We start from the raw sequence: 22,409 nt of genomic DNA, 5'->3' as shown, positions 1-22,409 counted from the left end.
CAAAGGACAGCATCAGGCATGGGTGGCGCCGTGCATCTTTTCTTGCGCGGAAAACTTGAGGTTACTACCGGTGAACAAGAGGGGACACTTCAGAAGAGGATGCAAGGTAAGCTGTGCATATGTAGGCCTTCCAGAAGGCCTTCGCGCAGGAGCAAGGATTCCGTATGGTATCTGTCTGGATAGACTCTGGTGGCATATTTCAATCGAAGGCATTTTCAAGCAACATGTTGAACACCCTGAATAAGCAAGAGCGGGGAAGGCACTGCATTTCTTGCTGGTCGCTGCTTCCCAAGCTCAATACCGTCCGAGTCGTAGATACAACACTGCCGAGAAGTCTACCATCAGACGTCATCTTCAAAGTGAACTGGAAGAGTTGAAATATAGCAAAAGGTCAATGCGAATTGAGAATCTATGTGACAAGAAGCCAAAAAAGAAACGGTTAGCATCTCTTGGTTTCGATCCAAGGACCTCCGGGTTATGAGCCCGGCGCGCTTCCCCTGCGCCAAGATGCTTTCACGCTCGCACAACAACCATAAGTTCGCATCACACAAACTCGGGCGTCGACGACCATACCAATCGACCAAGTCGCACTACTCGATCAAAGGTCCATGAAAAATATAATAGCGTATGGTCCCTTATATTTAGTCTGTTGCTTATGGACGTCGGTTTTGGCGAGAAGGGGCCGATCTTCTTTGGGTCCTTCCAGCAACGTCTGCCTTCCATACTTCCCACTCGCCGAGAAACCTACGTATTAGAAGTCTCTTGGGTATCCAATAGCTGCACAACTTCCTTTGGGATATTTACTGAGTATCTGTGTCTAGTAATTTTGATATGGTACCAGAATATGTGCGTGATTCAATTCAGAGACAAGCTACAAGGCGAAATATCAGGAGACAGCAGGTGTTAATTGATCATGGATACCACGGCACTCTGAGTTCATCTGCTTGTTGGAAGAAAGGAAACTGGTAACGCCATCGGAGACCTAACTCATGTGATTTCCACAGCCAAAGACAGCTAGCGATACTGAATGCCCACCTCAATCCTGCCAGCTGAGCCTCTTCTCCCGGAACAGACTCACCATCCCCATCGGCAACAGCCCCGAATCCACCAACCGCAACCCCCCAAACCGCGCCACCACCTCAGGCCCGTACAGCGCCACGACCCAGCGCCAGTACGGCTCCATGCTGTACCACTCGCTCTTGATCCCGCCGCCGCGCTGCGTCGCGTTATGATAATGGCTCTCCCCTAACGCCGCGAGCCCGCTGGCCACGACCCCAGCCTCGTCCATCCTGACGCCCCCGCCCCCGTGGCCCGGCCGCTCCAGCAGCTGCCGATACACATCCACCAGCTCCCCGTCGTGCTCGTAATGCAGCTCCTCGCGCCAGCGGCCGTACTCCTCGAGCCCGAAGAACGAGCGGGCCTCGCCGGGGCCCTGGGGCACCCAATGCGTCCCCCCGCCCGAGCTCGAGCTATGGAAGGTGTCGGAGCCCTCGAAGCGCTCCTTGGCGACGCGGTACGCCTCGAGCTCGGCCTGCCTGTGTTTTTCTAAGAGCGAGGCCGGATCCGCCAGGATGGCGTCGCGCACCTGCAGGATCGAGACGAAGGGCGACTGCAAGTCCAGCCCGCCCAGCTCGACGGGGAAGAAGAGGAAGGCGTCCGGGATGTCTTCGACCTGGTACCGCTGCTGGAGGACGGCTTTCAGGTACTCGACCACGCTGGTGGCTTCGATCTCGGTGCTGCCGCGGAACACCTCGCGCTGGATGCGCGAATGGGTCTCCAGCATGGCGTCCACGTGGGCCCGGCCGAAGCAGTTGGCGGCCTCGCCGAAGTTGGAGGCGAAGAAGGTGTTGGCGTAGCTGTTCCAGGTCTGCACGAAGGCGAAGACGCTCGTGTTCTTGCTCTGCAGTTGCCGCCGGAGCTCGGCGATGTGGGTATCGACCAGGGCCTGGTTGATCTCGAAGCGGCCCGTCTGCGGCGAGAGCTTCAGGAACCCCCACTGGATGTCGCCCCTGGGCAAAGACTCGTGGATCTCCGGGGCGATGTCCGGATCGCCCGAGATGCGTATGCACCCCGTCTTGGCCGCGTTGAGCTCGGTGCCCGTCACGGCGGCGAACTTCTGCAGCGTGGCCCACGCCTTCGTGGCGGCGTCGTGGGAGGCGCTCCAGAACCAGGCGTCGTCGTGGAGGCGGTAGAGGAGGCCGCCGCTGGTCGCCTGGTTCGTGGCGAAGTCGAGGCAGAAGAAGACGACTTCGCCGAAGACGTCGCTCAGGGTGTGCGAGGTGGGAGTTCCGCGGCAGCGGGTGCGGACCGCCATGTTTGCGGGGTCGTCGTCCGTAAACCTCAGCGGTACCTCGAGGAACTTGGCGAAGAACTTCAGCCAGGTGTCGGAGACCCCGAAGAAGGCGAGGATGGTGTGGATGGTGGCGTGAGGGAGCAGGCTGTCCCAGCGGTCGAAGGAAGAATGAAGGGCAGTGAAGTCGTTATGGATCTTGGAGCAGACGGCCGCCTCGGTCGACAAGATATGGAGCAATCTCTGCTTGGCTTGCATATGGTTCTTGCTATCGGGATTGGCCTCCGAATCCGAGTCGGTTTCGGAATCGGAATCGGAATCGGAGGCGGCGACTAACATCCTCGCCCTTTTGCCGCCGACCCTCTTACGCTTCGCGCCGCCTGAGGCCATGGACATTGCTCTAGGTCTGGTGCATTGGTCAGTCAGTATATGAATATGCTCAAAGGGGGGTTCCGCAGGAGATGAACCATGCCTCACTTACGCTGCGACCAGTTGTTCCACTACCTGATACCCTTGGTCACTATCTTCCGCCTCTTCTTGCCCCTCCACAAACTCCACCTTCTGGGACTCCTTATCGAGCAGCCGAGCCATGAAGTAGTCCTTGCGGTGCATACTGCGACGGACGTGCTGGACGCTCTCCCTCTGCGACCCGGAAACATCGGTTTCCAGATAGTACTCCCGCCGCCGCCTATCGATCTCGGGGATCGGCTGCCGGACGTCGGTCCAGGGCCCGCCCGTCTTGCGGAAGCGCTTGAAGGCCCGCTTGAAGAAGACGGACCACTTGACGCCGACGTACTGCAGGAAGATGGACTGCAGCAGCTCCTCGTCCATGTGCACGCCGTAGACGCCGCTGATCTTGCGGCGCTGCTCGAGCGGCACGTTGTCGCCCCAGGTCCAAGCGTCGAGCGCCGCGAGCCGCATGTTGAGCACGTCGGCGATCTCGCCGAGGATGACGTCGTTCTTGCTAAAGTCGCGCAGGGCCTCGCGCTTCGCGTTCGTCAGGCCGTCCGACGACGCCAGCAGGCCCTCGATCACCCACTTCAGCGTGTAGGCGTTGAACTGGTTGGGCACGGCGAGCTTCAGCTCGAAGTCCTTGATGCTCTCGGCCAGCTGGTGCAGGGCCTTGGCCTTCTTGGTGCTGTCGGCGGGCTCGTCGATAAATAGCTCCTTGAGGAAGCGGCGGAGGTTGGCCTCGTCTACTTGTCCGGGCACGAAGACGTCTTGTTCCCACTGCCGTTTTGCTTCGAGCTTTCTGGCGCTGTCGATGGTCTCGAAGGGCTCTGTCATCTCTTCGTCTCCTCCGACATCAGTCGTGTCGGGAGGCGACTCCGGTGCGAGCCATTCGGTCACTAATTGCGCGTAGAGAGAGGCGTAGGCGTATTTCAGAGACATGGTATCCAGGTGCCCCAGCAGAGAAGCCTCCCACTTGTCCAGCGCCTTGGTGGATATGGACGGGTCGTACCGAGCTTGCGCGATGAACGAATCCAGGTTCTTCAGCTCGACCTCGAGGCTGGTGTGTTTGGAGACGTTCTCAGCAACGTGCCCGGCGCTGTCCAGCTTGATGGCGTAGCATGACTTGACGCCATCGCTCAGGGTAACCAATCGCTTGATCTTGTCCCGGTCGTCTAGCGAAGAGAGGATGGCGGCCTTCTTCTCCTCAAAGGCGGCTCGGCGCTTGGACAGTTCCTGCAGCTTGGTGTTGGTGATTTCCTTCAGCGTTTCGGAGAAGACGCTCCCGCTGTTTGAGGCCATGGTGGGCAATGATTGACGGTAGAGTACCGCCGCTCGTCTGTTGAAACCTTGTCCGTCCTGTTTGGGATTGAGGGATGGGACGGAGGAGTCAAAGGTTACAAATCGGACGGTAGAATTTGAACGAGCAAACCGGATGGGCAAACCGGACGAGGGGAACCAGACAAGAGAAACCGGATGCTGAGTTGCGACGTTAAAGATCGGGCGTCAGAAATGGGATGTTGGCAATTTGGACTTTAAAAATGCAATGTAATCAAGACAATATGACTGCCAGATACCAGCTGCAAAGGGAGGGGTAAAGTGAATTGCTTAGGCTTTATGTCGTATATCGCCGAAAGGGGGGGAGGTTGGATTTCACTGTTCAGTCTCGGGGCCGGGGCAGACTTTATACAGCAGTAGTCCGGGTGACTAACACTAGCTGATGCCTAAATTAGTGGCCCGACCCTTGCCCGCCTGCAGCCAAGACCCCCGGGCCGCCTTCCGTATGGACAAGCGCCCGAACTAACCACGCTCCAAATTTCAGCGCTAAACCAGGCCGCGATCTTCGAGATGTGTTATTCAAACTGACGATGGTCATGGACATGTTATTTTTGGCGTCAAATAATGATGGGACCGGGAGCTTCTATTAAGCTAGCCGGCTATACGCCGAAGCTCTTCGGCGCATAGTCTTGAAGGGCTTCGGCGTATACTTACAATCCGAAATAGGTTATGGGACGGATGTGGTACCTGTAGCACAATTCTGTGAATATAAGGGTTTGAATTGAATACAGGAAACAGATCTGCTCATTCATTGTAATGCCGTGTTGTTCCATGGCATCACTAGTATCCCTCCTCCAGTGATAATCACAGCATTCAAGTTTCCCCAGTCTTCCAAAGCCAAGTAGTCAACGGACCCGGATTGGACGCTCTGTCAAGATATCAAGAGTCTTATTGCCTAATATTGACTGATAGCCATCTTTAAGGTAGCTGAATTGGAGTGGCAAATACACGATAGGGGACTCACAGTCACCGTAGGAAGGTTGGCATCTGAGTGCAGCATATGTCATCCGAGTGAAGCCTGTGTCAAAGTGACTAACATTGATTGTACCTGGCTTATGCGGATACCATTGCATTCACACGTGGGGCACTGCATTCAATGGCACAGCTGCGTTCAATTCGGGACGGGGGTTCCACCGCTGCATTCACTCCGGCCGGTCCCCTATATAAGCATCCTTTCGTCCCTTGATTTCCTCCATTGATTTCCTCCCCTCCATTCCGTCCCACCATTGTTGGCCGGCCCCTCCCTTTCCGCCGCCCCGCTCTCTCTCTCTCTCGCCGCCCCTTTCGCCGGCCCCTTTCGACGACCCCTTTCGCCGCCTCCTCCGCCGGACCCCACCCCCCGGGACGGAACGCGCAACTTAGCCACCCTCGATCCCAGACCCAAGCGAACCACCATTCTTCCGTACACGTAAACCCATTCTTCGGCCCATTCAAGCCTCTATCCTTCGGCGTACTCAAGCCCATCCTTTGGCGTACTCAAGCCCATCCTTTGGCGAATTTAAGACCATTCTTCAGCGAAAACAAGCTCGTTCTTCGGCGAACAAAATCCATTCTTCGGCTTTCTTCGATTTTCTTCGACGAACAAGACGCGAACACGACAAGATGGCAGCCAACAAGAAGAACGGCGGTAACGGCGGCAAGAAGCCGGGCCGAAAGCCCGCCCCCAAGAAGACCCCCACCCCCCGCCGCCGCCGCGATGGCATCAATTATAACGGCAAACACACCTTCCGCGGCCGACTGCTTAACGACCGCGTCTACTGCCTCGACTGTCAGCGGGCCGGCAACCACCGCGGCATGGCCAACACCCACAAGGACATCTCATCCCACCTCGCCAAGAAGCACAAGGACGGCGCGTACAAGCGGGACCAGAACCGCCTCGGCGGTGAGGTGTGGGACTGTGCTTGCGGCCACCAGAGCCCGGCCTGGCACCCGTTCCTGGCGCACATTCGCAATGGCCACGACTTTCGGGGCGACTCGGCCGGCGTCCATGCCAGCCACTATGTAAGTCACCTATACAAAACAAACATGGTCCGAGCGCCGAAGGAGACATGGTCCGAGCGCCGAAAGGGATATGGTCCATGCGCCGACAAGATGGTCCGAGCGCCGAGCAGATAGCCTTTCTTTGTGTACAGTACTGTTCTGATCGCTAACGACTTCTTCCCATCTAGTTTGATCCCGCCCAGGCCACGGGCCAGCAGCAGCCCGAGGACGCCGGCGAAGACGCCGGCGAAGACGCCGGCGAAGACGACGGCGAGGAGGGCGAGCACGACGGCGAGGAGCACGAGTACGACGGCGCGTACTGGGATGAGGAGTACGAGTACTACGGCGAGGAGGATGATGTCGAGATGGATCCCTCGCCCGCCGACCCCACCCCCGGCAACTGCCCCCACCAGCGCAAGTACGACGACGACGACCAGGCCGGCGCTGCTGGCGGCATCGCCGCTTAAGGATCTGGAAGAACGTTTTGCCCTCCTGAGTTGGAGGATCTGCTGGGAAATTTTATGATAGTGATAGTCGAGAGAGCAACTTTTGCCTCCTTGGGTTTATCCCAGTATGAATTGACACATAATGGACACCACTATTTCTGAACCTCAACTGAATAAAATCCGGGTTTGAAAATATCCTGCTACGTTATTAGTGAATAGTATATGAAACTGGTCTGGAAAAATATTTCACCGTGACCTTATCGCCGACCGCCGCATCCGTTCTGCCCGGCTTCTCGAGGGACCGAAGTGGAAAATAGCTAGACCGGCATCCGGTCATACTCCCATAGAAAATAAGTGCATATCAGAACGGGATCCGGTCTCATATCCCTCCTGGCACGTTATCAGTGAATAGTGTATACACCGGGTCTGGAAAAACGTTTTCGCCGGGACATTGCCGGCGACCGCCGGTTCGGTCTGCCCGGACTTTTAAAGGACCGAAGGTGAAAATAGTCAGACCGGCATCCGATTACACTCGTATAGAAAGTAGGTATATAATGGAACGGGATCCGGTCGCGTACACTTCCTAGCACGGCGTACACTTCCTGGCACGGCGTACACTTCCTGGCACGTTACCGGTAGATACTGTATATATCCAGTTTGGAAAAAGGTTTCGCCGGCATATTACCGGCAACCGCCGCGTCCGTTTCATCTGGGTTTTTGAAATTTCTTGAATACAAATGATGATAACGGAATCCGGTACCGGGAAAACGTTTCGGCGGGATATCTTTACCGACCGCCGCGTTCGTTCGACCCGGGGTTTTAAAAAATTCTGGGTATAAATGTTAAGAACGGAATCCGGTCTGGGGAAGAAAAATATTTCGCCGGGATATCGCCGGGACATTGCCGCCGACCGCCGCGTTCGTTCGACCCGGGTTTTTGGAATTTCCTGAGCGGAAATGTCGGGAACGTCATCCGGTCCCAGAAAAACCTTTCGGCGGCGTACCTTTACCGACCACCCGGTTCGTTCCACCTGGATCTTCGATAAATCTTGAGGGTGAATGTTGGGACCGGCATCCGGTCTTATTGGTACACTATCAGAATGGATTCCGGCCACGCATTTGCCCTGGTACGTTGTGCATGGAGTTGCCCAAGGCCTCGCGACAGCTACCCTGTAGCGGCCCTGTGGCGCTGCCGCTAGCTATGTAGTCTGAATAATGAAAAAGCAATAATAGCATGATAGGTACGGTACGCAGCTGCTAACTACACAGACCTATCCTTTTCCTTGACAGGTACTGTACTATTGAAACGAACCTGGTGTCATACATATCCTTCCTTTCATACTGGTAAGCCCTGCATCTTGCTTACTCACCCAAGACATGTTGGTACTGAAGCGTACACAGCTACTGAGCCTTGGTTCCTCTTGGCACAATAGAGATGATGTGTCGCTTCCCTGGTTCATTGTTGCCCGACATACCAGAAAATGACTTCCCCGAACCGAACGTGGCTCGCTTTGTCACGGGCGCGAAAAAAAGAAAAAGAGTTCCTCGTCGTCGACGCCACCGGTTATCCCTTGCTTCACCGTCACCAGCCACCCCCTCGCAACGCCGGCTCCCTTTGCTCGTCGACGCGGGACGTTGGCACCTATTACCGCCCCGTCGCCGACTTCCCTTCTTCCATCCTCGTGTTCGACAGCCCCGTCTTCATCGCCTAAGAGTTCCATTCGGCGGCGGGCAACATTGAATACACGGTGAAACTTGTCTGAAAACGGCCATGTGCAATAATTTCACTCCAGCCGGCACGTCGCTCAACCGAAACCATGTCGAGCGCAGCACTGAGTTCGGTACGTCGACACGATGCGACGCAACGCTTTCACACGAGCGACAGGGATTGCTGACCCTAGTCAGTCGTATGGTAGATGAATCGGGTGGGTTACTGGTGGAATCCGTCACGTCGCTGGTGGACCCCCCCCCCCCATGCGACAGATTGGCGCGAACCATCCCAGGAAAAGTGACCAGCTAGCCATTTGATTCAACAATCATCGAGCTACTATGATGGAATCAAAGGAGGGCAGGAAGGAAACAATGGGCTTTGCAATGTAGCCGAACTGGGAAGCAAAAGGCTCACCAACAATGCTATAATCACCCATGAACAAGTGGTTTGTGTAGACGTACATAATGGAACAGTGATAGTGTAACAGACTGTTTGTCACTCCAAGATGACTCTGTATATAAGAAGAGACTGCCCCTCCTGCCATGCTCTTGGTTTCTGGTCTGTATCACCACCCTCACGCATATTCATTGCCTATTTGTATCTACTACTACTACTACCAAATTAATCCGAACGCAATCCTTTCAGACGAATTCCTCGCTCAAGAACACCCTCAATCCACCGTCACAATGGCTCCTACCAACCTGCCCAACGCCGTCCTGGCCACCACCGTGGAGCCCTGGCCCGTCTCCATTGTCCGGGTCCGCATCGACAACCTCATCCGCTACGTCCAGATCCACATGGACCTCCTAGCCCCCGAGCGCAACATCATCAAGGGCGACGACCCCCAAATCCTCAAGATGCGCTTCGAGCCGGGCGTCAAGTGCTTCCTTATGGACAAGGAGACCCTGGCCCTCCAGCCGTCCCTGATCCAGCTCGGCGGCCTCCAGAAGATCGACCCCCACCTGCTCCCCGTCCCGTCGCACCCCGTCACCCACGACTACGAGTCCTTCACGCTCCTCAGCAACCTCCGCAAGGGCCGCGACATGCTCTGCGTCGTCGAGCACCCGGCGCTCGCCCACCGGGGCAAGATGTGGCGCAAGATCGCCGAGATGCCGGGGCACTTCTTCGGCGGCGGCCTGCGCTGCTCCATCGAGCACAAGGCCGCGCGCGACGCCATCATGCACCGGCACCTGTCCGAGCTCGGCCTGGGCGTCGCGCCCGAGTTCTACGGCCACGTCGTCGAGGAGGGCCGCGGCATCATCGGTTTTATTTATGAGCACGTCGAGGGCGCGCAGAACCTGCGGGACCTGCAGCAGGCGGGCCACCAGCTCACCGATGCCGACTTGCAAAAGGTCCGCGACGTGGTCAAAAAGCTGCACGATAACGGCTTCAACCACGGCAACCTGCTCCCCCATAACATCTTCCGCCGCCCGGACGGCAGCATGTACCTGGTCGACTTTGCGAACACTTACCGGGACGGGATGGAACCCCAGGAGGGGACGGCGGCACACCTTCGCGACTTGGATCTGATTGCGCTTCGGGGATTGCAGAACGGGGCTTAAGTAGGTCCCGGCCCCCTGGCGACGTGCTGCTCGCGACGGCCGTCCTCTTTCCTAGGCTTGGCTTAGATACGTGTGAAGACTGAGTATACTTAGGTAAGGTAAGGTAGGTAAGATGTAAATTGAGAATATACAATGCTAATACTAGATTACTTGATGAACTCCATCTGTGTGTGAGGTATGCTAGTGACGTTTGATACATGCACTCGAAACCGGCCACGTACTTGGCTAGGAGTTACAGGGAATAACACAAACCAGGGGTAACATTCTTTCCTGTCTAGAACATGCTGTCTCAGGTACTATGTACGTACGGGTTGGTAGCTGGTGGTCCTGGAAGTGCAATTACGCGGTAATTGTAGGGGCAGGTCGCGGCGTCGAGGAATCATGCACGTCACGGCTCCTGCAAGCTCGGGCGAAGTCGTTGGAGCGGTGGGGTCGACGGCCCGCCCTCGTCGGCAGAGACGGCAGATCTAGCAGAGTAGTGGCAGATCCAAGTTCAAGCATTTCGGGAGCGGGTACGCTGAGGTGGCATGAAAGAAAAACCAGGTACCGGTTCCAAAGCTCCGGGATTCCTTGGGCCCAGTGACGTTTTGCTATGTATACTTGACTCGTATGCACGCACAGTTGAGCCCTGGCAGAGCTGGTGGTCGAACCGATCGATGCCATGAGAGAAGCTCGTATAACCCCCTGTCTACCGGGAGGACAATATGGATTGACGCGACGTAGAAAATAGTAACTGTAACTGAAGATATCTATGAAGAAGAAATGCCTGTTAATCGCAGATGACGAAAAGCTGGACGTATGGCTGAATGCTTCGAATTCGTCAAGCGCAGTAGAGTGCTCATCAGTCAATTGGGGCTGTCTGTTATCGACAAAAATGGTCCAGTTCTCAGCTCAGGTGCCCCACTGCATCTCGGCCACTAGATGTTCCATTTGCCGCGAGGCCTGTAGCGCGCCGCGCACCTGGCCGAGACCCAGTAAGAATTTCTTGTCCAGCGGTCGCTAAAATTTTCTTTCCGAGCAACAAACCAGCACCTTTTTGAGGTCGAGTGTCGATGAGAATCGCATGCATCTCGACAACATGAAGACAACTGCAAGGCCTTGTCGCTTTGATGCGAAAGGCTTTTAGGAAGCAGTACTTCTAAAGGTAAGGTATTGTTGCATTTTCCTTTATGTCATTTCAATCCGCAGCCTCCAAACGCCGGCCACTCGCTCTACCTACTTAGGTATTCTCCGACGAGTCTTTCGCAAGGAAGTTCTTGACGCCTGGTACGTCTTGTACTGTGGCCCTCTGAGGGTTCGGTTCGTTTTGGGGGGCGGTGCTTTGGTGTTCACGCATCAAGGCATTGCCTCATGTCACCTCGACATACTGCAAGAACAAGTTCTTACCAATGGGATCATCATAGTCCATGCTCATCTTTGGCATCTGGAGGTTCCGATCTTCAGATGCCATCTCTTACATGAGCGAGGCTCCTTTCGCTCCTACATTTTTCCTAGCTACTACTATTTCGACTTGCATAACCAATGTAACAATCCACCCACCCTCTTCTCCCTTGTGCTTCTTATCTGCCTGGGACCTTGCACGTGCCCCCTAATTGGTCGGATGGCGGCAGCTATTCGAGCAATGAAGCCGGGATGTCAATCAGCTCGTCGGTGGATTGGCAGCCGTCGCAGCCTCAAAACCGGCTGGCTCTGTTTCGTTTCTCGGCATAATCCAGTGAATCCCACCGGGCACCCCCGCTAAAAAGGCCTCGTGGGTTCTGGCCTGCCACGCCTAAGGTTCGTTAGTGGTTCCAGAAGGTAAGAAGCACGACGTCACACCCACATGCCTTAACGTAAGGATTGGTGATCGCGCCTGTCTACTCCTGCCAAGGCATGGTGTATGTGGTATCACGCTTATATACGCCCTCCTCGTGAGCCTGCTTTCCCTTTGTTGTACGATATCATCACCAATTCATCCTACTTGTACATTAATCGGCCTGCATTTAAATATCTGGGCAACACCATCAGTACCTATCCAATACCCAATACCAACTTCCTCGTCCTTTCTCCCTTCACTGTAACATATCATATCATTGATCCTACGATATATCTTTATCTTTCACCATGGCGCCCGAGGAGTCCAAATTTTCGCATCTGCCGCTCAGCACCAGTGGTCCAATTGAGTGTGCTGTCAGCGGTCATGTGCTGCTGAACAACCCCATCTTCAACCGAGGCTCCGCGCACAGCATGGAGGAGCGCCGCGAGTTTGAGCTCACCGGCCTGCTGCCCCAAAGCATCCACACATTAGAACAGCAAGTATCGCGCGCGTACGAGCAGTACCGCGCCAAGCCAGACGACTTGGCCAAGAACACATTCTTGACCTCGTTAAATGACCAGAATTATGTCTTGTACTACAAGGTAAGGATCCGATCGCTGTCAACTCCCCAACTTATCTTTGCACTGCCTAACACCCCCGGTAGCTCCTCCAAGACCACATCAAGGAAATGTTCAGTGTAGTCTACACTCCCACAGAAGGAGAGGCCATCCAGAACTACTCCCGGCTATTCCGACGTCCCGCTGGCTGCTTCCTGAACATCAAGGACATTGACAGAGTCGAGCATGATATGGGACAGTGGGGCCGCCCCGAAGACATAGACTACATCGTCGTATCAGGTACTTTCTCAACCCCTCAACTATGCATTCTTGATGTCACCCGCTCACAGCTGACCAATCATAGACGGCGAGGAGATCTTGGGCATCGGCGACCAAGGCACCGGTGGCATCCTGATTTCTAATGCCAAGCTGGTGCTCACCACGCTTTGCGCCGGCATCCACCCGGACCGGACCCTGCCCGTCGTGCTGGACTGCGGCACCGACAACCAGGAGCTGCTGGACGACGAGCTGTACCTGGGCCTGCGCCAGAAGCGCGTGCGGGGCGCGGAGTACGACAAGTTCGTCGACACGTTCGTGCAGTCGGCGCGCAAGCTGTTCCCGCGCGCCTACATCCACTTTGAGGACTTTGGCCTGACCAACGCCCGCCGCATCCTCGACAACTACCGCCCCAAGATCCCCTGCTTCAACGACGACGTCCAGGGCACCGGCTGCGTCACGCTCGCGGGCATCATGGCCGGCCTCCACGTTGGCAAGAAGCACGTCAAGGACCTGACGATGGTCGTCTTTGGCGCCGGCACCGCGGGCGTGGGCATCGCCGACATGGTGCGCGACACCATCGCGTCGGAGAAGAAGATCAGCAAGGAGGAGGCCGCGAAGCAGATTTACCTGATCGACCGCCCGGGCCTGCTGACGGCGCAGACCAAGGACCTGTCGTACGCGCAGAAGATGTACGCCAAGGACTGGGAGGGCGGCGGCGAGCCGTCATTGCTGGACGTGGTCAAGAAGGTGCAGCCCAACGTGCTGGTCGGCACCTCGACGCAGCCGGGCGCCTTCACCGAGGAGATCGTCAGGGCCATGGCCGCCGGCTGCGAGCGCCCCGTCATCCTACCCCTGTCGAACCCGACGCGCCTCCACGAGGCCGTGCCCGAGGACCTGCTCAAATGGACCGACGGCAAGGCGCTCGTGTCGACGGGGTCGCCCTTCCCGCCCGTCAAGGGGCCCTGGGGCCCCGGCGGTAAGGAGATCACCGTCGAGCCCGCCGAGTGCAACAACTCGGTCGTGTTCCCGGGCATCGGGCTGGGCGCGGTGCTGAGCCGCTCCAAGCTGGTGACGGACGAGATGCTGGTGGCCGCGGTGCGCGGCGTCGCGGAGATGAGCCCGGCTCTTAAGGACGACACGGCGCCCCTTTTGCCGGGGGTTGAGCACGTCCGGCCCGTCAGCGTGCGCATCGCGCGCGAGGTGATCCTGGCCGCGGTCAAGGACGGCGTGGCGACGGAGAAGGAGATCCCGACCGATACCGAGGAGCTGGACCAGTGGATCCGCGAGCAGATGTGGGATCCCGTCTACCGGCCCCTGAAGCGCGTGCAGTCGCGCGGCGCCACGCGCCGGGCCAAGGCGGAGCTCAAGGTCGTGGGGAGCTTGCCGGGAGGGGAGCACCGGGGGAACTAATAACGTATAATGCAAAGAGGGGAGAGGGGTAGAGAAAAGTGCACAGTTACGGTGGTGTAATAATGGATGTAGCGAGTCCTCGTGTTTTGCTAGGATATAACTTTTTACGAAATGACAACTTTCCCAAACCTTCCCTCCAGTTCGCCGCGCTTGTGCCGTTATGCCTGGTGAAAACGCAATGAAACCAACCCAATCCAGCCAAACCAAGTCCCCTTGAACCATCGTCATGTAATCAGCACCAAACTCCTGCCTGCCTTGTCTACCTAATCTATCCTTTCGTAGTCATCGTCGTCGTTAACACTTAGTGTACCTAAGTGAGTGACCTGTTCCATTCACTCCCGCCGGTCGCCCTCGGCCCGCCGCCGCAGGTCCTCATTCATGCGGACGTAGCCGGCCTGCAGCTCGTCGAGGGTGCCGAGGGCGCGCGAGACGGGCACGACGAGCCCCGTGAAGAGCTCGCCCTGCGTGAAGAGGGTCTGGCCGCCGTCCTCGCCCTCGGGCTCCAGCAGGCACCAGTGCTTCGTGTCGAGGACGAGCGGGTGCAGCCACTGGCCGCCCCAGCGCAGCTCGCCGTAGCCCTTGGCGCTGTTCCCCGGGGGCTCCAGGACGGAGACGGTGTTGCTGTAGACGGAGGGGGGAGGGCTTGAGGGGGTGGGGGCTGGAGGGACTGCTGCCCGGCGACGACGTGACCGACATGACGGTCAGGAGCTGGTGCGACCCCACGGCCAAGGGGGGCGAGCGTTGGCCCGCTTGCCCCGGCCCCCCGGCCACGACTTCGGCTTTGATGGCGAAGGTGTTCCAGTCGGTCCAGCCCGGGAGGTCGGTGAGGATGGCCCAGACCACGGTGGGAGGGGCGTCTATGAGGATGGACTCTTCTATTTGGTGCGACAGGATTGACATGGTGGTTGTGTGGCTTTTTTGGTCGTGGCTTTTTGTTTGTTATTGTTTGGTCTGCTGCGGCGGCGTTTTAGGTCGAAGCTAGCCAGGGCCGATTGATGGATTGGCACGGTTGATGCGCAAAGTTGGGAAAGCGCGATAGTTCCTTGGCCGTAGATAGCACTGCAAGCAAAATGCACACACTTCTATTCGGGATTTTCCTGCGCGTCTTGTCGCGTCCGCTTTGCGACTGACTTATACTTATCCTGAATGGATTTTCGATGGAAGAATGACTGCGGGGTGGTGTTTATGTTTTTGCTTCTTTCAGGCCCGAAAACGAAGTTTCAGATTGCAGGGAAACATGATTATTAGCGGCCCAATGCCAACTGATTGGCGGTGTTAGCGGTCCTGCCACTCACTCACTTACTGCCTGCCTTGGCCACCCCTCGCTCTGTTCCTTCCCAGCAGGCCTTACTCTCCCGACGACAACACACAATTTCGGTGTTGGGGTGCCCCCAGCTTGGATGCACCCAAGGTCGGCATAAAGTGCTACAATACCACGATACCTGACCAAGGCAAAAGAAGGGTCCCAGGGCGACAGCGTCTTTTTGCTTATTACCCTCCTGAAATATCCGCAAATTGAATGGCGGATAAATGACTGATGACACATGCACGGGCGCGGCGCATGGCATTGCCAATTTCTCACATCAATTAACCTACAGGGCTCTTCAACTCTACTGTGCTGCCTAGCTGTGCCACCGCCGCCTAAACCTTTCTAAACCTTCCGAGCCTCGGACGCGGACAGTTATCATGTCCTTTTGTTTCCACAGCTTCGGACGTCACAACAATGCCGGGGATTGTTGTCACGGAGAGTTTGACGATATATAAGTCATGAGAATCGATGACTGACTACTTACATAGCGATTATGATAGATGCCACTGCCGAATAGACTGACTGTGTCTCTCTTCACTGTACGCGAGGACTCATTCTTTAGCGACGACGATCAGTCTCAACATCGTCTTCCCAATCTGTCGCACCGCGACATATACGTGAAATCCAATACAATGTCGGCGCATCTCAGACAAGAAGCCGCAGCCATGGCGGGCTTCGCCCATGGCTTCCGCAGGCAAATGTTCAACCCCGTGCCCCCGATCCCGGCCGACATCACCCTCGCCGGCAAGACGGTTCTAGTGACGGGCTCCAACGCCGGCCTCGGCCTCGAGTGCGCCCGCCATTTCCTCGCACTTGGCGCGTCCCTGCTGGTCATGGCGGTGCGCTCGCTGCCGAAGGGCGAGGCGGCCGCCGAGGCGTTAAGGGCCGAGTTCCCCGACGGCGGCGCGCGCATCGAGGTCTGGGAGCTGAACATGGCCTCGTTCCGTTCGGTGCGCGCCTTTGCCGAGAGGTGCGGGCGCGAGCTGCCGCAGGGGAGACTGCATGCGGCGGTGCTGAATGCCGGGCTGGGCGCGTTCGAGTTCCGGCGCGTCGGGGAGGGAAGGGGTCGCGAGACGATGCTGCAGGTCAATTACCTGGCCAGCGCGCTGCTGGCCCTGCTGCTCTTGCCCTTGATGAAGCCATCTCCGACCGATCCAGTGCGCGAGCCCGGGCGATTGACGCTGATCAGCTCCGACGCCGCGCTGACCGCGCCCCTGTCCGACCCGGGCGAGGGGAACAGCCTGCTCGACTCCCTCGACCGCGCCGAGGCCTTCGACGGGTTCGCGCAGTACGGCGTCTCGAAGCTGCTGCTGACCATGTTCGTCGCCAAGCTGGCGACGGGCGGCCGCTTCGTCAGCGCCGACGACGTCGTGGTCAACGTGTCGAACCCGGGGCCGACCCGGGGCACGCAGCTCGTCGCCCAGGGCCCCCTCGCCACGCGCCTCTTCACCGGGGTCCTCTTTGGGGTCTGCGGGCGGTCCGCGGCGGAGGCGGCGAGGATCTACGTGCATTCGAATTTGGTGTTGGGGCGGGGGAGTCATGGGGGGTATACCGATTGGCTGGTTCGGGCGTAAGTTGGGTTGCTTGATTTGTCTTGGTGCAATTGATACTGACAGCTCTATCTACCTACACAGGTGGCCCCCGATGATGTACACGGAAGAGGGGCGGCGTCTGGGCGATAAGTTGTGGGACGAGACCATGAAGGAACTGAGCTTCGCCAAGGTTGAAGAGCTACTTGAGGGGTTGAAACGGTGAGGAGACGAGAGCAAGGGGTGAGCAGCTTGTGGTATCGAGCAACACAGTACCTCTTGTTGACGCAGTCTGGTATGAATAATCTATTTGGACATTGTCACTTCGTCATCTTTTGGGATATATGTTTATATATATATATTAATTATATATGTACACTATTTGGCCAGATCCCACACCCTGAAGCGATACCATGACATCTCCCAGGACCCCGTCTGGCCCTCACTGGGTAGGGCTCGGTTCCCAATGAACATGCGCCAACCCCCTCTGCGACCCCGTATCGTCCCCAACCTCCGAGTCCAGCTGCTGCTGCTGCTGGCCCCCCTGGTACTTATTCATATCCCACCTCCTCACGAGTCTATCATCATCGTCGTCGTCGTCCCCCCGCTTGTTCTGCTGCCGCTTCAGGTAGTAGCGCTTGCGCGGGTCCGAGCGGCCGAAGGTGACGAGGCCGTGGCTGTGGCTGCCCTCCTACTCGGGGCTGCCGCCGCCCCCGGACAGCTTGGACGACGAGGGACTGGCCCGCCAGCGCAGGTAGAAGGCCCGCAGCATCGGCAGGCTGATGGAGACGATGCCGATGCACAGCTCCAGCACGGCCATGGCGACGGTCAGCTCGATGGCGCCGGTCAGGATGGCCTGCATGTCGAGGTCGTCGAGGGCCCCTTTGCGGACGCCGGGGATGGCGCCTTGGCGGACGGCGGGGATGGCGCAGACGCTGGGTGGGGTGCGTGGTTAGCAGAGTGGCTGGTTGGATAACATGACAGCGAGTGAGTGGTGCTATAATAGAAAAGGAGCTTGCTTACCTCAGACCCAGAGCAAAGCAGCTGATCATCACAGCCTTATCCACCTTCCGCATCGGCTCCGACAGGATGACGCGGATGGGCAGGACCATGACGAAGAGGTCTTTGAGGATGTTGATGACCCACGGCCCCTTGTACAACACGACGGCGTCGTAACACGTGTCGGCCACGGCCGTGTCCCAGTTATTGTAGACCGGGCGGCAGACGAGCCGCAGGACGGCGACCCAGGCGGCGCCCCAGCCCGCCACCAGGTGCGTCATGCCCAGGAAGAGCAGCCGCACCCACGCGCTGCTGCCGATGTTGAGGATGCGGCGGTAGAAGAGCAGGAGGCTGTGCTTGAGGCAGGTGATGCCGGAATCATTGATGGGGGAGGCGGCGATCTTCGTCGCCATGGTGGATGAGTGTGATGGTGGATGAATGTGACGGCGCGGATGTGCTGTGTCTCTTGGAAAGTCGTGGTGGATGGTATGTGTAGTCGTGTTGGATGGAGGAATTAGTTCAAGCAGTCGACAGAGGAAGCGAGGACAGCCTTTTATTCGCAGTCCGCTGAGTCGCCATGACCGGAGAGGGAATTTCGCAGTCACCGGCCGTTATCAAGCTTTTTTTCGATCCATGGGAGTCATAATTGTTCGAATGTTTTTCAGAGTTTCGAAAATATTGGATATAATACCTTATCTTCGGCGGATGGGTCCTGTTTAGCGAGCGTTTCGCTTTGGTTCGGCAAGAAAGTATCATCGGAGTACTTTCCCCTTTCTTATTGCCCCTTACTTAGAGCATTTTTGGTAGGTTGTGTTGGACTGCATATTAGAGCCTTGTCAGCGACGGATGGGACTTTGTCTTGGACACAGCGGCGACTCACGTAACGGGTATTCAGTCGCCGTCTCTGGGAAGTCATAGCCTAGGCCTATGGTAGTCCCTGTGATGCAAGCCGTATTGGTCAACCACTCAGTCTCCTATACGGATACGGCCTGAGAGTACCAAATTACATGACATGATGATACCCACGTACGCAACCATGACTACCTGTGGTACTAAAGGTTAGTTTCGGATGCCTTTCCGGGGAAGGACTAGTCGATAGGAGATAAGAACACCAGAACACATACACAACCGGCAATCACCAGATAGTCGTCGGCTCCCAATCCCAGTGCCTGCATCCGAGCCAGAATGCGCAATCCCAACACGGCCGTGGTCAGAGCAATGATGACGGATTCCACGATGATATGGCCACGATCCAGCGGCAACATCGGAATAAACACGGTTTCACCTGCCATTATGAAAGGAGTGCGCCAATGCAATGACCGTATCTCGAAAGAGGTGAACTGTAGATACGGAACGAGACACAACCGGGACAACCGCAGTTTGTGTAATGTCCCGTTAGCAAACCAAAGGAGAAGGAGGCCGCGGAACTATTCTAGTTTAACATATCCAGCTACATTTCTCGTCGCCATGGACGGCCACACAGGGCATACAACTTCCCGAAACATCTTCACCCGTCCAAGGGAAGGCCAAGCAAGCCTCTGAGGAACACAAGATCCTTCCAACAGGACAATCTCAGCTGAGTGACTGCTTTGCCGACATTGAGATCGGTTGCGAACCCAGGTCTGTGGCATGCTCGTATGTAACGGAGTGACAGGTAACAACATGTTCCCAATGGTCAAGAGGAAACGGACAATAGGTCAGTAGATATGTGACCTTGACACCAATGGGGCTGGGTGTCGCCTGTGTCACCAAGCTGCGAGGCTGCGCAGAAGATTCGCGGTTGTCGGAGCTTTTACGGCTCAGTACGTAGATCTTCATCTTTGGGGCTTGTGACGAGGTTACATCGTCCAGTGTCTGGGAGCGGAGACGAGGCTTGGTATATAACCTGATGGCCCTGATAGGGCGACAGAGGTTCGTTCCCAGGCTGTCGGGAATGCGTCCTTTTGCGGCCGGGACGCAAGCGGAACTAGGAACCGTACTGGAAACCCCTGTGCGACTGCAGACCGGAAGGGCAATGCTCGCATCATGTCCAGCATGATGAAAGACTCCTATGACGTTGCATCCGAATTTTGCTCCCACTGGGATCGGCGCTGTCAAGTAATCTGACAAGTCTTTTTTGTCTTCGGGCCTGTCCTCCAGCAGATGCCAAGCCAATTGGCTCCACCGCGCCGTATATCCTCCCCCATACATATTGCTGCTTCTGCTTCTGTGCCGCCACTCAGCATTCTGGGTAGCATCACTAAACTGGATCTTACTTCTTGGAGATTAGCCAGCAAGGACCACTAGACCCCTCTGACCCCTCTCGCTGACGCGAGCTCGGTTCTCTTGAAAGCCTTTTAAGTGCCCGGCGAGCCTGCTCCCGGCATGGCCAAGGGAAACGAATAGATAAACCTCGAGTATTAATACCCATTGTCACCCGGCCTGAGCCCCGTATGACAATTCAGGCTCCCCCCGTTTGGCCGTCCCAACAACCACGAGAATAGGGGACAACAGCAAGAGAAACACGACCATCCATGCCTTCTTCGCCTTCCCTCCTCTCGTTGGAGACGCTGGGCGCCTCCGTCCTCAGCGGGGGCGTCCTTCTGCGGCTCCTGGGCGCCTGGCTTGGCTATCGTCTGCTCCTCGCCTTGTACAACGTCTCGCCCTTCCACCCGCTGCACAAGTTCCCTGGCCCGCGGCTGGCGGCTGCTACTTTCATCTATGAGTTTTGGTTTGACTTTGTCCGTCATGGGCGGTACGTGAACGAGATCAGGAAGATGCATGAGATCTATGGTATGTGAGACTGTTCCTATTCTCGTTGAGAGTGTCCAAAGCCCAACACCGTCTTTTTCAACTCACTCGTATCACGTTCCTTCTTTCTTCTGTTTCTTCTGTTCTCTGGGAGCAATGAGTCTGCCGTACTCACACCCTGCCCCTACTAGGCCCCATCGTGCGCATCAACCCCGAGGAGCTGCACTGCCTCGACTCGTCCTTCGTCAACGAGATCTACCCGGGCGGGGGCCGGATCCGGGACAAACACCGGCACTACCTCAACGCCAACGTGGGGCCCGTGGCGGTGACGGCGTTCGGGTCCGAGGCGCACGAGCAGCACCGCATGCGGCGGGGCGCGCTCAACCGCTTCTTCTCCAAGGCGCAGATGACGAAGCTGGAGCCGCGCGTGCAGCGGCTCGTCCAGCAGCTGTGCGACAAGCTGCTGGCCTGGAGAGGAGGACCTATCGACCTGACCTCGGCGTACAACTGTCTGACGGGCGACACCATCTCGCAGTACGCCTTCGGCCAGCCCCGCGGCTTCCTCGCCCACGACGGCTGGGACTACAATTACAAGGGCGCCCTCGGGGGGTTCACGACCCACGTGTACTTCTGGCGCTTCTTCCCGCAGCTGGGCGGGCTCGTCTCGCTGGCGCCCTATTTTCTTGATTACATGCCCGAGACCTTCGCGATGCTCATGCGCGAGCTCTACATCACCATCCCCGGCCACGTCCGGCAGGCCATGCGCGACCCGAAGGCCGGCACCGTCTTTACCGATTTACTGGACGCCCCGGACCTGCCGCCCGAGGAGAAGACGGTCTACCGCCTCGCCGCCGACGGCTTCTCGCTCACGGGCGCGGGGACCGAGACCACGGCCAACGTGCTGACGGGCGCCACCTACTTCCTGCTGCGGCACCCGGCCAAGCGGGCCCGGCTGGAGCAAGAACTAGCTCGAGCGGGCGTGGACCCGGCCGGAAGAGACCTGTCCTGGGCCCGGCTCGAGCAGATCCCCTACCTCTACGGCGTCGTCCACGAGACTCTTCGGATGTGCCACGGTCTCAGCACCCGCCTCGCCCGCGTCGCGCGGACCGAGGACCTGGTCTACCGCAGCCAGGAGGGGTTTGGCTGGGGCAGGGATGGGGCGTTCGAGTACGTGGTCCCGCGCGGGACGCCGATCGGGATGAGTGCCGGGCTTACGCACAGGGACGCCAGCGTGTTCCCGGAGCCGGAGGCGTTTAGGCCGGAGAGATGGATCACGGCGGAGGGGGAGAGGAATACGGGGTTGGAGAGGTATCTGCTTTCGTTCTCGAAGGGGAGTAGGATCTGTTTGGGGATGAAGTAAGTACACGGCCCCTTGATCCTATCCAACGTATTGCCAATGGGTGTTTCAATGGGCAGCCCTGGGCTTATATTGATGATGCTAACCTTTTCTCTGGTGCTAGTCTGGCCATGTGCGAGCTGTACCTGACGGTGGCCGCCGTCGTGCTGCGGGTGGCGCCGCGGATGAGGCTCGTGAGCGGGAACGACGACTGTGTGACCATGGACCACGAGGTCATGATCCCGAAGCCCAAGAAGGGCACCAAGCCCATCACCGTGGTCATCTCGCCGGAATAGGGGTTGAGCACTGGGTGGGCCTTCTGGGTTGATGGTATACCGCTAGGAGACACCCGTAGGGGTTGCAATCCGATTCTATTTCAGGTACTTTGGATTGGCTGTCAAAACATCGTATCAAAGCCTTGTGAATTGTGTGTAGTATTGTGCTATTTGCCTGGGCCATGCCGCTTGTCCATGTTGATCTACCCAACGAGCGTTTGCCATTATCAGTGTGCAATGTTACACCCTTGAGTGTAGCCGTAGGCTCTGAACCGTTCAGTACGCCACATCGGCAAGGACGGCTTCTTTGCTTAGGGGTTGGTGGTATCCGGAGGAATTGTAATTCCTCCGGCCCTCCATCCTGACGGCATCTTCTACCGTATCGGAAAAGACAGCAGATCTTCCGGCATCGGT

General features: G+C 57.2%; 10 protein-coding genes across 10 annotated transcripts; 6 read left to right on the top strand and 4 right to left on the bottom strand.

Annotated features, from left to right (window-relative positions):
• Window positions 1-1,036: 1,036 nt before the first annotated feature.
• PG985_001396 (uncharacterized protein) lies at window positions 1,037-4,042 on the bottom strand (the record flags this gene model as incomplete). The annotated part of the gene is made up of 2 exons (XM_066821165.1): window positions 1,037-2,696; window positions 2,772-4,042. 2 exons carry the CDS (start codon window positions 4,040-4,042, stop codon window positions 1,037-1,039), a joined length of 2,931 nt encoding a protein of 976 aa, XP_066692044.1.
• Window positions 4,043-5,680: 1,638 nt separating this feature from the next.
• On the top strand, window positions 5,681-6,525 carry PG985_001395 (uncharacterized protein; the record flags this gene model as incomplete). The annotated part of the gene is made up of 2 exons (XM_066821164.1): window positions 5,681-6,079; window positions 6,247-6,525. The coding sequence occupies 2 exons, from the start codon at window positions 5,681-5,683 to the stop codon at window positions 6,523-6,525; spliced, it is 678 nt and encodes a 225-aa protein (XP_066692043.1).
• Window positions 6,526-7,984: 1,459 nt separating this feature from the next.
• Window positions 7,985-8,215, top strand: PG985_001394 (uncharacterized protein; the record flags this gene model as incomplete). The annotated part of the gene is made up of 1 exon (XM_066821163.1): window positions 7,985-8,215. One exon carries the CDS (start codon window positions 7,985-7,987, stop codon window positions 8,213-8,215), a length of 231 nt encoding a protein of 76 aa, XP_066692042.1.
• Window positions 8,216-8,900: 685 nt separating this feature from the next.
• Window positions 8,901-9,776, top strand: PG985_001393 (uncharacterized protein; the record flags this gene model as incomplete). Its single annotated transcript, XM_066821162.1, has 1 exon — window positions 8,901-9,776. The coding sequence occupies one exon, from the start codon at window positions 8,901-8,903 to the stop codon at window positions 9,774-9,776; it is 876 nt and encodes a 291-aa protein (XP_066692041.1).
• Window positions 9,777-11,879: 2,103 nt separating this feature from the next.
• Window positions 11,880-13,817, top strand: PG985_001392 (uncharacterized protein; the record flags this gene model as incomplete). The annotated part of the gene is made up of 3 exons (XM_066821161.1): window positions 11,880-12,173; window positions 12,236-12,428; window positions 12,493-13,817. The coding sequence occupies 3 exons, from the start codon at window positions 11,880-11,882 to the stop codon at window positions 13,815-13,817; spliced, it is 1,812 nt and encodes a 603-aa protein (XP_066692040.1).
• A 332-nt stretch (window positions 13,818-14,149) lies between these two features.
• PG985_001391 (uncharacterized protein) lies at window positions 14,150-14,717 on the bottom strand (the record flags this gene model as incomplete). Its single annotated transcript, XM_066821160.1, has 2 exons — window positions 14,150-14,438; window positions 14,503-14,717. 2 exons carry the CDS (start codon window positions 14,715-14,717, stop codon window positions 14,150-14,152), a joined length of 504 nt encoding a protein of 167 aa, XP_066692039.1.
• Window positions 14,718-15,758: 1,041 nt separating this feature from the next.
• Window positions 15,759-16,881, top strand: PG985_001390 (short-chain dehydrogenase/reductase family protein; the record flags this gene model as incomplete). The annotated part of the gene is made up of 2 exons (XM_066821159.1): window positions 15,759-16,696; window positions 16,761-16,881. 2 exons carry the CDS (start codon window positions 15,759-15,761, stop codon window positions 16,879-16,881), a joined length of 1,059 nt encoding a protein of 352 aa, XP_066692038.1.
• A 465-nt stretch (window positions 16,882-17,346) lies between these two features.
• PG985_001389 (uncharacterized protein) lies at window positions 17,347-18,067 on the bottom strand (the record flags this gene model as incomplete). The annotated part of the gene is made up of 2 exons (XM_066821158.1): window positions 17,347-17,590; window positions 17,679-18,067. The coding sequence occupies 2 exons, from the start codon at window positions 18,065-18,067 to the stop codon at window positions 17,347-17,349; spliced, it is 633 nt and encodes a 210-aa protein (XP_066692037.1).
• Window positions 18,068-18,628: 561 nt separating this feature from the next.
• Window positions 18,629-18,946, bottom strand: PG985_001388 (uncharacterized protein; the record flags this gene model as incomplete). Its single annotated transcript, XM_066821157.1, has 2 exons — window positions 18,629-18,643; window positions 18,779-18,946. The coding sequence occupies 2 exons, from the start codon at window positions 18,944-18,946 to the stop codon at window positions 18,629-18,631; spliced, it is 183 nt and encodes a 60-aa protein (XP_066692036.1).
• A 1,221-nt stretch (window positions 18,947-20,167) lies between these two features.
• Window positions 20,168-22,016, top strand: PG985_001387 (cytochrome P450; the record flags this gene model as incomplete). Its single annotated transcript, XM_066821156.1, has 3 exons — window positions 20,168-20,426; window positions 20,576-21,740; window positions 21,845-22,016. The coding sequence occupies 3 exons, from the start codon at window positions 20,168-20,170 to the stop codon at window positions 22,014-22,016; spliced, it is 1,596 nt and encodes a 531-aa protein (XP_066692035.1).
• Between the last annotated feature and the right edge of the window lie 393 nt (window positions 22,017-22,409).

The sequence above is a fragment of the Apiospora marii genome, assembly GCF_038362585.1.
Source record: "Apiospora marii strain CBS 49790 chromosome Unknown utg000001l_segment0_segment0, whole genome shotgun sequence".
In the NCBI taxonomy this organism is placed as follows: domain Eukaryota; kingdom Fungi; phylum Ascomycota; class Sordariomycetes; order Amphisphaeriales; family Apiosporaceae; genus Apiospora; species Apiospora marii.
Note: the sequence above shows the minus strand (reverse complement) of the source record. Positions and strands in the feature narration are given on the sequence as shown.